Source organism: Eptatretus burgeri, chromosome 10 (assembly GCF_056783735.1).
Source record: "Eptatretus burgeri isolate ZD-2024b chromosome 10, Ebu_testis_v1, whole genome shotgun sequence".
Classification (NCBI taxonomy): Eukaryota; Metazoa; Chordata; class Myxini; order Myxiniformes; family Myxinidae; genus Eptatretus; species Eptatretus burgeri.
Genome location: NC_140970.1, coordinates 51,339,698 through 51,353,017, shown reverse-complemented (window position 1 = coordinate 51,353,017; position 13,320 = coordinate 51,339,698). Strand labels below are relative to the sequence as shown.

The window sequence follows — 13,320 nt, the reverse complement described above, 5'->3', positions numbered from 1 at the left end:
TAGGGAACAACAGCTTTCCCCCATCTGTATTTCATTATCACGCTCTATATTTGTATTTATGAGAGAATTAATTTCAAGAAACATGCTCGACATTCAAAAATGGCACGTGCTTCACTTCTCAACATCCCTGAGTACTATATCACACCTATGACACCTGTCCATCTGTTGTGTGAATTATGTAACAAAGCTTTCTTCAGTAGTCTATAAAGCCCACTGATTGCTGACACCAACGCTGACCTGAAGAAGTTGTGACAATGAAGGCTTTCATTGTTTTTTTTGGATATCACCAGAAGTCACTGGGTACATTGTCCATTGAATAAGGTAGATTTGTGATCAGTTCAATGCGCTGCTTTTTAAATTCCTTGACCTGAGCAGCGCAACTGTTGAAAGCAATGGACGTTGTTACGGTCGAAGCTGATCTCTGACTGGATGTTTTGGATGTCTCTTTCTAAATATGTATTGTCAAATGCAGTGAGACAGAGTATAAGTCTTTGAAATAATAGGGTCTTTGTATGAAAAACTTATAAAATTAAAAACATGTTCTGTATTTTATGCACTTGTAAACCACTGGACGAAATGGATTGAAAAGTGGAGGTTGTAGTCTGAGTGTACATGGAAACTTTCTATGAAGTTGGAATGGCCACTTCAACTTAGATTATTTTTTTCTTTTACTTGAAAGTGGGGAATTATCACACCTGATTATGCACTGCTGGACAGAATAACTTGAAAACCGTATGTTATCACTAAAAATACATCAAACTCCAAGAAGTGTCTTCGAGTATAATGAGAATTATAGACATCATAGATGTGGGAAGACGTGTGTTGAAACTTCGTCGTTGTACTCTGCGTGTTCATGGGAACGTTTGACTAAAGGCCCAGTCACACCTTGACGGTTTAGCCAGCTTATGCCGATTTTTGGAAAATTTGTGTAAAACGCTGGTACACGTCGAATACGTTATGGGTACGTTTTGTATATGTTAAGACCACACTGAAAAACACTGTCATAAGTGGTAGTACGCTGGCTTTAAACGTTGAACTTTAGGGTTTTCCTCGAATTTCTTCATGCTTGAAATTTTACGACGTATGCCGGCGTATGACTCGCACGTTCCGCTACGCTGGCCATAAGTTGTAGGCACGTTATGCGATCGTTGACACACGTTGAAACACGTTACTTGTAAGTTACTCATAAGTCGAAACACGTCGAGGTAATGTTTAGCGTACCCGAAACTTATTTCTAACCTATGAGTAACGTTTTTGTAAGCACGCTACACGAACGTTGTTCACACTTTGCAACATGTTACTTGAAAGTACTACTACTACTACTACTACCAACATCGACATCACTAAATTCTCTCGAACTACTACTACTACTAATAACATCGACATCACTAAATTCCCTCGAACTACTACTACTACTACTACTACTACTACTACTACTACCAACATCGACCACTAAATTCTCTCGAACTACTACTACTGATACTACTACGACTACTAATAACATCGACATCACTAAATTCTCTCGAACTACTACTAATAACATCGACATCACTAAATTCTCTCGAACTACTACTACTACTACAAACATCGACATCACTAAATTCTCTCGAACTACTACTAATACGACTACTACTAACATTGACAACACTAAATTCTCTCGAACTACTACCAACATAAACATCACTAAATTCTCTCGAACTACTGCTACTGCTACTGACATTGACATTGACATCTACTCAACATGGAGTCTGGAACTCTGATGGGTTCCTCTTGTGAATCCCATTTGTATATACCAATTCCCCTAAACGCTGCCAGTACGCCATTATACAGTAGCTGTAAGTTAGAAACACGTTAAAGTAAGTTCTGTGGTCGTCCGGAAGACGTCAATCAAATTCGTCTACATACGCCAATGTGCGTTTGAGATACGTTACACATAAGTTCAAAGCACGCTACTAATAGGTTCAAAGCACGTTACTCATAGGTTAAAAATTAAGTTTCGGGTATGCTAAACATTACCTCGACTTGTGAGTAACTTACAAGTAACATGTGGCCGACGTGTGTAAACGATTGCGGAGCGTGCCGAGAACTTATGCCAGCGTATGCGGAACTTGTGCGCCATACATCGAGTACGTCGTAAAATTTTCAGCATGCTTGAAATTTCATGACTTACTAGACGTACCACATAATATGCCAGCGTAATTCATCGTTTTTCAGCGTGCTCCTAACGTATACACAACTTACCCATACCGTATTTGACGTGTCCCAGCGTTTTAGACACATTTTTCGTAGGTCGGCATACGCTGGCTCAATCGTCAAGGTGTGACTGCGATGTTGACACTTCCAATTTTCAGGCGGTTATGATTTAAATCGGCGTGCGGCACCTTTTTAACAGAGAACGCCACGAGTTCGTCGGCGATACGTGCAGCGCGCTATGCCTAAGTTGAACTATCGTTGGGCATAGGTTGTGAATGCCGACAACAGGCTAAGCATTCGTTGGTATAAGTTATCTTTAACACAACGAAACGTTCTGTGCCCGTTACTAATACGTTATGCATACGACCAACACGTTATGAATATGACCAAAACTTTAAATAAAACCTCAAAACTTCAGCGTACGCCAACGTTTTACGTGCATTTTTATACGTTGCCATTCCTGGCTAAAACGTCAAGGTGTGACTGGGCCTGAAGTTGGGGTGGCTGTTTGATTAATTCTTCTTTCTCGACTGTTTAGTTCTTCTTGAGTCAAATTTGTTTTCATAAACGGTCAAATTGGGAGTGAGACATTGGTGGCATTGTTGTCAATGCTTTTAAAAATGTTTTATATTTTATTTATTTTCCCTTGACCCCTCTCTGGGAATGTGATTGCAGTTCAATTTTATTCATTTTTGTTTACAGATGAAGTTTGTTGAGTCGATCCTGAGCAATAACACAACAGATGATCATTGTCAAGAGTTTGTGACTCAAAAGGGGCTTGTTCCTTTGCTGTCCATTTTGGGCCTTCCCAATCTACCTATTGACTTCCCATCATCTGCTGCTTGCCAAGCTGTTGCGGGCGTGTGCAAGTCTATCCTGGTATTCCTCACAACATCCTCATGGTCACATGCATTGTCGGTTGCCGTGATATTGTGACATTTCCAGGTCAATCCACACTACTTCAGCACTGATTTCCTTATTTCGAAATTATTTGCAAAATGGTTGGCTGCAAGTTGTTGTTGAAACGTACTTGCCAAACTTGAGCATTGTTCATCAGGTGGTGCCAAAATATGGCCGCATTGCATATCCGACCTTCCACTCTCCCCCCTTTAAATTATCATATCTCATAATGTATCTATCTATAATTCCAGCTGTGTGTGTGTGTGTGTGTGTGTGTGTGTGTGTGTGTGTATGTGTATGTGTATGTGTATGTGTATGTGTATGTGTATGTGTATGTGTATGTGTATGTGTATGTGTATGTGTATGTGTATGTGTATGTGTATGTGTATGTGTATGTGTATGTGTGACCGCTGTTTCTCGACAACCTCTGGTCCGATCTAATTGAAACTTGCCAGGTATATTGCTGGGGACCTGAGGAAGTGCCTTTTCAAGGTTTGATATTAATCGGACAAGTGCTTCCCAAGTTATGGCCATTTATTTACCAAACCAATGACGAGACACGTTGTTGCATGGGCGTGGCCGATGGGGGAAGGGAAGCACAGCCACGTTCCCCATTACGGGTTACAACGTACGGGTTTCCGGAGAGTGATGACTTCGTGTATTCTAATAATTTCTCGATTTCTTATGCGCATTTATAGATAAACACAATGGCCCACGTTATGATCGTTTTCATATTAGACGGTGTATAAATTTCGGGAACATCAGAGTGCTGGTATGCTCCGAACCAGGAAGTAAATTTTTTTCTCTCTCTTCTCTTCTCTTTTTGTTTTTCCTTGCCACGACATTGCGAAAAGGTAAAATACGTTGGCGCTAATTGAATAATAGGGTATTAAAAATAAATTGCGAATAATTGTAACTGCGAATAATATCGAACTTCCGGGGCACGCACGTACGGCACGTGAGAGCGAAGAAACGGCCTGTGCGGTTTATTTCTTTATTATTATTATTATTATTATTTTTATTTTAATTTTTTACGGGCATATTATTTTTATTTATCGTGGTGAGGTGCCAGACAGAGTCGAATGCATGAGAGATGTCCAGTGTGATAGCCTTGGTCTCTTGTTTGCGATTGAGGTCACCCATCCATTGCTGACACCAGAAGAAGTAACATCTTTCAAGAGGAATGATCTTGGCAGAAGCTAAATTGGTGGTCAGAGATCAGAGTTGTGGGAAAGATGAGTCTGTCTGCTGTAATTGCCAATTCAATTACTTTGTTTTGATTGGAGAGAATGCTTGTAGTCTCGTAGGTTTTTAAGTTTTAGCTCGATTTTAATGAATGGGATTAAACAAATAAATACAGGAGGAAACCCAGGCCAGACCACCCGTGCCAGACCACCCACAATCAATCTTGTGTCCTCTCCACATTTCTGACAACCTTGGGATACAGCACAATCACTATTTTCTTTATTTCCCAGGCTTCACACAAAATATACACATTCCCACATTGATTGTTTTGTGCATTTTATAATACATTGTTTTATGCAGAGATCTCTGTCAGAATCACTTAATCGCTCACACCTTGCTGATCTTCTGCCACCTACCATTCCTGCAAATATACCTGTACCTTTTCAGCCATTCTCTCCAAGTAATTACACTGAACAACAAAAATTTTTTACTGGAGATGTGTAAAGTGATTTAGACTAATTTGGGTACGCCGATTTCAAAAATCATAACCGTTTTGCTGTATCACGTCAGGATTTTCAGTAACAGAAATATTCCCATTGCCTAGAACTCAGGATTTCAATGAAATTTACAAAAATTCATTTATTCATTTATTTCATCATGAATGCTTCAAAATTATAGAAATTACAGAAAAACTCCACTACAATGTAATTAAAAATGCTTTAGGCATTTGGCTTTGCGTTTGTGCTGCTCTGTGTCAGTTTCACGATGCAGGAACCAGCAGAAATCGCCCATCATGTTCGGGTTGTGCCGCCCTTGGTAACGCGTCTCCATGAGTGAAATCTCTTGGTGGAATCGCTCGCCGTGCTCGTCCGAGACTGCTCCCAAGTTGTCAGGGAAGAAGTTCAGGTGCTGGTGTAGGAAATGGATTTTCAGGGACATCCTGGAGCCAAGTTTCCTGAAGGACTCCAGCAGCTGCTGCACTATTTCTTCATAGTTGTCCGCGCAGTCGTTCCCCAAGAAGTTGTCCGTCACAGCTTTGAAGCTCCTCCACGCTGCCAGCTCTTTGGGGTTTAGAGTTGTCGGAAAAGTTTCGTCCTTCATAATCTGTCGGATTTGCGGTCCAACAAAGACACCAGCCTTGATCTTGGCCTCCGACAAGGTGTTGCCAAACTTTTCCTTGAGGTATAAAAACCCACGCCCATTCAGATCCATTGCCCGTACAAAACTTTTCATCAAGCCGAGCTTTATGTGGAGTGGTGGAAGGAAAACCTTGGCTGGGTCGACAAGGGCGACATGCTTCACGTTGTGTCGACCAGGTACATGCTCTTTTCGCTCTTCCCAATCTTTCTTCGTCCAGTGATTCTTGTCGTCTCTGCTATCCCAGAGACAAAGGAAGCACATGTATTTCGTGTAGCCTGACTGCAGCCCTAACAACAGCGCCACCACTTTCAAGTCTCCGCAGATGTGCCAGTTGAAGTCATTGTACTTGATGGAATCAAGCAGCTGCCGCATAGTCTCATAGGTCTCTGTCATGCCGAACGCGTGAGCCAGTGGGACTGATGGTTTCTCGTTGCCATTGTGGAGCAAAACAGCCTTCAAGCTGTTCTTCCCCGAGTCGATGAAGAGGCGCCAGTCTGCAGGATCGTGATCACACCCAAGTTCTTTCAACAGACCGTTGATGTCACTGCAGAATGTCATCGTGTCTTCCATCTCAAAGAACTCAGCCATGTCTCTGTGACGTGCTCTGAACAAGGATATCTTGGTGTTAGGTTCAAGTCGATTCCACTGCTGCAGCCTTGATCCACGCAGCTCTGCCTTCGCCTTTGACAGCGAGAGATCTCTTACAAGATCATTTAAGTCTCCCTGGTTCAGAAGGTGTGATTCTTGAGTGTCGGGTTCAAAAGGTTCATCATCACCATCCTCTTCACCACTGCTTACAGCTATGTTCTGATCAGCTGGAGGTGTTGGAACGGGGTTCTCGTCATCATGAGGCACAGGTTTACGAGCAGAGACGCAGTCAGCGTACTTGATGTGACCTTTATTCTTCTTGTTGAAGCCGGCGATGCTTGTGCAGCAGAAATAACAATCATCATGATGATTCTGCGGCTCACGCCATATCATGGGCATCGCAAATGGCATGCTCGCGCGCTTGCCCACCAACCACTGAGTCAAGGTTGTGTGACAGCTTGTGCAGCAGATGTGTGGTGCCCAGCTCTGTTCTTGGTCCCCCACCTTACACCCGAAGTAGTGAAAGTAGGCGGCCTTCATTTTCACTGCTGTAGATATACTTCGCTGTTGATCTTTTTTGGTATACCGACCACAGACATAACAGAAGTTGTCAGGATGATTGGTACAGGAACGCCTACTCATCTTTATCTGAAAGAAAGAAATATAACACAAGTTAACAACAATTGTACGAAATAGACATGTTAAAGACGTATGTAAATTTCATTGAAATCCTGACTTCTAGGCAATGGGAATATTTCTGTTCCTGAAAATCCTGACATGATACAGCAAAACGGTTATGATTTTTGAAATCAGCGTACCCAAATTAGTCTTAATCACTTTACACATCTCCAGTAAAAAATTTTTTTTGAAATTTGTTGTTCAGTGTTATCAAAATCCATTTTTAACCTATCCACTGTCCCTGCTACTACCACCTTTCCTGGAAGACAACTTGGTGTGTTAAAAAGTTTGTGCAATATTGCCCTGCCTTGCGTTTGTTCCAACTCCACTCTATTTCACTCTCAAACTATTACCTTCTGATTTTGCCACTCTCCATCATGAGAAAAACTTTCTTGCTTATCTGCTGTCTCTTATTTTTAGGTATCATGTCATTTGCAAATTTATGAATCTTACTCTTTATCGTACTGTCCAAATCAGGAATGCGAATGATCAATAATAACTGTCCAAGTACTGATTCCTGAGGTGCCTCACTTATTGGAGCTTTCCACCCAAACATCTGCCCACTCACAACTACTATTTCCTTCCCATCACAAAGCCAGTTTTTAAAACTGCCCCTCTCCCAGCCAATCCATGAGCCCTTACTCCAGCAAACAGGCTTTACTTTGGTATCTTATCAAATGTCTTCTGAAAATTTACGTGTAATACATCCACTGCCCTTACCTCATCCATGCAATAAGGCACTGTCTCCTAGAACTAATAAATTTGAGTAAATGTGCTGCTCTGTTATTTTCACTCTCAGAATTGGTCATACTAAAACGATGATTTATATTCTTCACCCTTTTCCATGCATGGCAATGAGTTTGGAGCAGGAAAAAAAATTATGCATTATAACGTTACAAAGAGTCGATGCAAGTTGCCGTATTCTTAGGAAAGCCATAAATCATCTTTACAACCTCAAGACTGAACTGCCAAATCTGTCCTTCAAAGGCTGAGTGGTGCCTTTTCAAGTCTGTCTCTGGAGTATATTCCCCTTCCATCCCTTCCCTCATTTCAAATGGCACCACAACTGACGTTTCCCGCGAGAAGGCTGAATGCCTCAATTCTGTTATGATTATCAATTCTGTTAATAATAACAATTGTTATGATTATCTGCTGCACTAATATGGCCTCCAAAGCTGGTCACTGACCTTGCTTTCTTTATCGTACAAGGTCTTTCTTTGGCCAATCTGAACTTTTGACAACCTACAAGGCCTTAATTCACATCTTGATGGAGTACTGCTCTCCCCTTTGGGCTGGTGCCCCTGCTTCAAAGCTTGCCCTTCTTGATGCTGTGGAAAGCAAGCCCTCTCCCTCCCCCTCTTCCCTCATTTTGTTTTGTTTGTTAGTAACCGGTTGGTTTGTTCTTTTTCTGTTTCATCCCCGCTTTCCCCTTTCTCGTATTGCTGTGTTGCAGCTGTTCACCCCATGTCCTTCTCCTCCCCTTGATGTCTCACTCCCGCTCTCACTTCTATTCTGCTGTTTTGTTCTGGGGGGGGGGGGGCAGTTTCCCCTTTTCATTTTGTTCAATCACTCCATTCTGCTCCAGCTCTTCCACAAACCTTGACCATGTATACAAAAAAGGGGGGAAAGCATTGCTGTTTTATTTAATTCCTTTGATTTTCATTGAGATTGTATTGTCTTCCTCCCCTTCTGTGAAGACACTGTCCCATGAACCAAAGGTGTTAAAAGAAGGCTTAGTTCAGCTTCATGTTGTGCTCGACGTATTGGAGAGTTTGCACCGGCCGGTGGAGGCACCCGGTGGCTCTGTTCTGCTCCGTGAGCTGGCCCAGGCTGGTGGTGGTATGGCAGATGCCACGCTGTCAGCGCAAGCAACTCCGCTGCTTCATGCACTTTCTGCTGCACATGCTTACATCATGGTGTTTGTGCACACCTGTCGTGTTGGCCAGGTATTGGTTCATTTTTATTTTTTTCACCCATATTTATGCATTGTTTTATTATTTTGGTTTCCACTGGTAGTCAAATTTGAATCTGAAAAGTGAGTTATAATTGTCAACAAGGTGTACTGTTATAAATGTTGTTTAATTACCTCTGCCACCGGAGGTAAAGGAGGTTGTTTTCACCCATCTGTCTTTGTTTCTATGCAGGATCTCTCAAAAATTTGTGGATGGATCCAGATGAAATTTTGTGGATAGGTTGAGTGTGTGACAAGGACGAACTGATTAGATTTTGGTGAACATCTGGATCCGGCTACTAGAATTTTTTCAGTGTTTCTTCACCGTTGAGAGATAGGGCCAAACACGATATATATAGCACAAGATCCCAAAAAGTTGTGGACGGTTTCGGACAAAACTTGGTGGACACAACGGGTGTGTGGCAAGGACAAATTGATTCAATTTTGGTGAAGATCCAAATCCAGATCTGGATACGAGAATTATTTAATTTTTACAGTGATTCTTCACTATTGAGAGATGGGGCCAAGAACGATATGTTGCACGATATCTCAAAAATGTATTGGTCCTGATATGTTCTCGTGGATCAGACATTGTATGGCGGAGGTATGCGCTCTTCTGAGTGCCCTTGTAGTTTACACTCGCAATCTACTACAAAAGTTTTATTACTCTCACTGAAGTAAGAGGGTATTGTATTTGGGTCCATTTCTGTCTGTCTGTTTGTCCGCACAGAACTTTCGTGTTTTTCTCTGCAACCGCTTGTCAGATTGAGATAAAATTTTCAACATTTGTGCAACTTCTCATGTAGAATGTTTTAATGGTAATTATGATGTCATGGGTGATGTGGTGTGGCAGCCATATTGGAAAAAACTGGAAAAACGTTGAACCTCTATCTCTGAAACCGCACCAAGGAAAAAAAAAAAAACAACTGAAACTTGGCACGTTGCAAGTTCTCTTGGGGAATGATTTTTTTTGTTGATGATGTAATAGGTTCCTTCGTGATGTCATAATTGCATATGTAGAATGCCAGCCACATCTGATTAGTATGAAAAATTTTGAGGGTTATCTAGGGATAAAATGGTCCACAGAAAAAAATTAATAAAAAGACGACTTCATCGGTCACTTGATTCGGCAGCCATATTGTTTAAAAACAAACAAAAAACTTTCAAAAATTTTCTTCTCTGAAGTGGCTGAACAGATCGAGGCAAAGATTTACACGTATGGCCGCCTGTCCATGAGGAATAAAAGGTTCTCACATTTGATGTAATTGGTCATATAGTTTGGCAGCCATATTGGATTTACCCTAAAACGTATAAAAACACACCACTCAGAAGTCCTGGCGAGGGTCTGCAATCTGTGATTCTCTTTTTCTTGTTTTGGTTATGTGGTCACAAGTAGCCAATTCCCATTAAGATGCCTAACTTTGAGAAATTTGGGTCTTATCGACTTGCCATTTTCTGGTCTAGATTAAGTCTGTGTAATGAGAGGGCTTAGTTTTCTTTCCCTGCTTGTTGGTATGATTCCCCCTTATTTGATTATATTCTAAATTTTGAAGGGACACACTGGTAACATTGAGGATTATAGTTTTCTCAAAGTTTATGCCCTTTATTTTGTTATTTTATGCTATTTGGTATTTCTCTCTCATTTTCTTTTCTCCAGAGTGACATCCGTTCGATCTCTGTCAACCAATGGGGTTCCCAAATGGGTCTCGCTGTTCTGAACAAGCTGAGCCAACTTTACTGCTCTCTTGTATGGGAGAGCACTGTGCTGCTGTCACTCTGCACTCCAAACAGGTATGGAGAGCTCAGTTGGATACTCATGATACAAAGTTAAATTATTTAGTGACCTAAAGCTTTCATATTTTGAGTTTTGCATTGTTTGACTTTTAACTTAGGTTTGTCATCAGGGGTTCCATCCATCTGTTATGTTGAAACTGCTAACAGTTTGTCACATGTTCCTCAGTTTTGCACGTGCACACACAATTTGCAGCAATTTGTTGTTTTCAAAGGTGCGTGCATGCCAGTCATTAGTTGTCAGTGTGTTTAATGTGGATAATTGACAAATGTATCTTTTTTTAATGAGATTTGAACTTGTTCTGAGCATCAAGAGTCATCATTTCAGATGATGTTGCCAAACAGCCAACAATAAAGTGAAGTTTATTCATGATCTTTTTTTTGAATTTTTATTTTTTAACTCTCAAAACACCAATGGATGATGTTTGGAGCATTGTTTATTCCTTCAATGTAGCCTGCCTGCGGGCTGTGAGTTTGGCCAAGATGACATGCAGAAACTCATGCCAAAGGAAGACCCAAAACCAAGCTCCTCTACTGAGCCAGGCACCAGTATCGCTACTTCCTCTGCACCAGTGAAAGCAATACCAGTGGCCATAAATGGTGCAAAGAACAAGACAGGTCAGTATTTGAGGTTGTGGTTACATTGGGATATTGTAGCATGCAGAATAAACTGATGTATTATTTATTTCTCCAAATAATATCTGGCTGATTCAGAAACCTGAAGCTTTATTTTATTTTATTTTTTTATTTTATTCCTCTGCTGATGAAGTCACCGGAGGCATTGTGTTTTCGGGTTGTCCGTCCGTCCGTCCGTGATAGCCGTTCTTAAGTTGTCGCGGAAATGAAAACCGAACGGGATAAAGCTCAAACTTCCTACAAGTATGTATAGCTCGAAAATACAATCCGTCGCTTTGCTGATGGGGATATTAAGGGTGGGTGGGGGGGGGCGGAATCCGTGAAAAGTGGGGGGGATCCGTGAAAAATGGGGGGGGGGAGGAGAGACGTTTCACCAAACGTTGCTATAAAGGGTGGAGGAGACCTTTTGCAAAGGGCGTAGGAGCTCCTTGTGAGCCAACGGCCATCCATATCTTGTGCCCAACTGTGTCTGTGGACGTCCTTCTGCAGTTGGTTTACTTTTTATGAGGAGGTTTGTTGCAGGATTTACACTCCGGCCACCGTAAAACCCTTCATTCTGCAAAACAGACTAAAAGCATTTCAAAAAATCTGAAAACCCACTCCGTGGGAGTACCTCCTGTGAGGCTGCCCTTCGTAGTGCAGCTCACCGGATGACGGGATTGGGGGGAAAGCCTTCGGGACCCCCAATCTTTGATTGATTATAGGAGGGAAACCACGGGGTAACCTTCCCGGGTCAGATTGCGGTAGTGTGTGTTGGGGTGGTGCTGAAGTCGTCCACCAGACTGTGGTCTCCTTGGGTTACCTGAGGCGGTCCCTTCGGGTGGGTGCTTGGAATGACCTGTCCCCAAGAGAGGATGATCACCTGCCTGTTATCTGAGCTCAAGCGTTTGGACATCGGTATTGCAGCACTCTCTGAGGTTCGGAGACCGGATTGTGGCGAGATCATGGTGGGTGGTTACACCTACTATTGATCTGGCCGCTCTGATGGTTACCATGCCCAATGAGTTGCTGTAGCTGTGTCCAATAAGCTGACTCCAATGATAATTGAGGTAACTCTGGTAAACGTGCGTATTATGAGATTAAGGAGTCATCACTCCTTGGGTGTCATTTCTTAGTCTCTGTATATGCTCGAGGCGAGTGATCTCACCTTGAAGGACTCATTCTATGCCACGCTTGAGTCTGTGGTTAATCAGTGCCCCAGGTAAGATACTCTTCCAGTCTTGGGGGATGTCAATGCATCAACTGGAACTGATTGGGATGGTTATGAGACGTGTGTTGGTCCCCATGGGTCTGGAACTGTGAACCAAAATAGCACTAAGTTCCTTGACTTTGCAAGAAGTCTTGGACTAAGGGTGGCTGGTTCATGGTTTCAACGCCCACAGGTTCATCGCTGGACTTTGTATTCCAACACTGGTGGTGTAGCAAAGGAGATTGACCATGTGCACGTTGATGGTCGCTGGAGGATGATCCAGAACGGCAGGGTCTACCAGAGTGCTCAGTTCCTCAATACTGACTACAGGCTTGTTGTGGTCAGTCTGAAGTTGCAGCTTACATCCAGGAGAATTGTGCCATCCCAGCCTCGGCTGGATGTTGGCAAGCTCAAGGATGAGAGGGCAGCTGAAGAGTTTGCGAACATGCTGAGTGGAGATTTGGTGGGTTTGGGTGCTTTGGGGGATCCTGAAGAGTTGTGGATTGCCTTCAAGACCATAGTCCTTGATGTTGCCGGGGATGTCTTGGAACTCACCAGAGGGTGAAGAATAATTTTATGTCAAGGGACAATGGATACCATTGGCCAGTCGCAGGGCCAGGCTGAATGGCAGAACTGAGCTGTTCAGGGAGCTGAGGCATAAAAATGTTCATGCACAAAGGGTGGACAAGGAGGCCTATGTGTGAGGAATCTGTAAGGGGGTGGAGCATCACCTGCAGTTAAGTGATTCTCTTCCTGCTTACAGGGGAATTAGCACATTGCGTTCCTCCATGCCTGTCCCTCGGTGTACTGCAGTTACATCAGAGGGTGGTGGGCTCTTGACAGAGGAGTACGAAGTGAAAGCCCGTTGGGCTGGTTACTATGAGTGGCTGTACTCTGCTGATCCACCAGCTGTCAAGTTGGATGTCAGGGGTGTTACTATCCCTATTGCTGACCCTCCAATCAACTGTGGACCATTTTCGTTTGTGGAAATGCAGGCTGCGGTGAACCATTTGAAATGGGGTAAAGCTCCTGGGATCTGTGGAATCCATGCTGAACTTCTCAAGGCTGG

At 42.7% G+C, this 13,320-nt stretch overlaps 1 protein-coding gene across 11 annotated transcripts in view; it reads left to right on the top strand.

Moving 5' to 3' along the window:
• Positions 1–13,320, top strand: part of HUWE1 (HECT, UBA and WWE domain containing E3 ubiquitin protein ligase 1) — a 428,879-nt gene that overhangs the window by 85,245 nt on the left and 330,314 nt on the right. For all 11 annotated transcript variants that reach the window (XM_085898286.1, XM_085898280.1, XM_085898284.1 and 8 more), the window contains exons 24-27: positions 2,896–3,072; positions 8,382–8,630; positions 10,293–10,426; positions 10,881–11,044. In XM_085898286.1, coding sequence (XP_085754412.1) covers positions 2,896–3,072; positions 8,382–8,630; positions 10,293–10,426; positions 10,881–11,044 — 724 coding nt within the window. The remainder of the gene's footprint in view (positions 1–2,895; positions 3,073–8,381; positions 8,631–10,292; positions 10,427–10,880; positions 11,045–13,320) is intronic.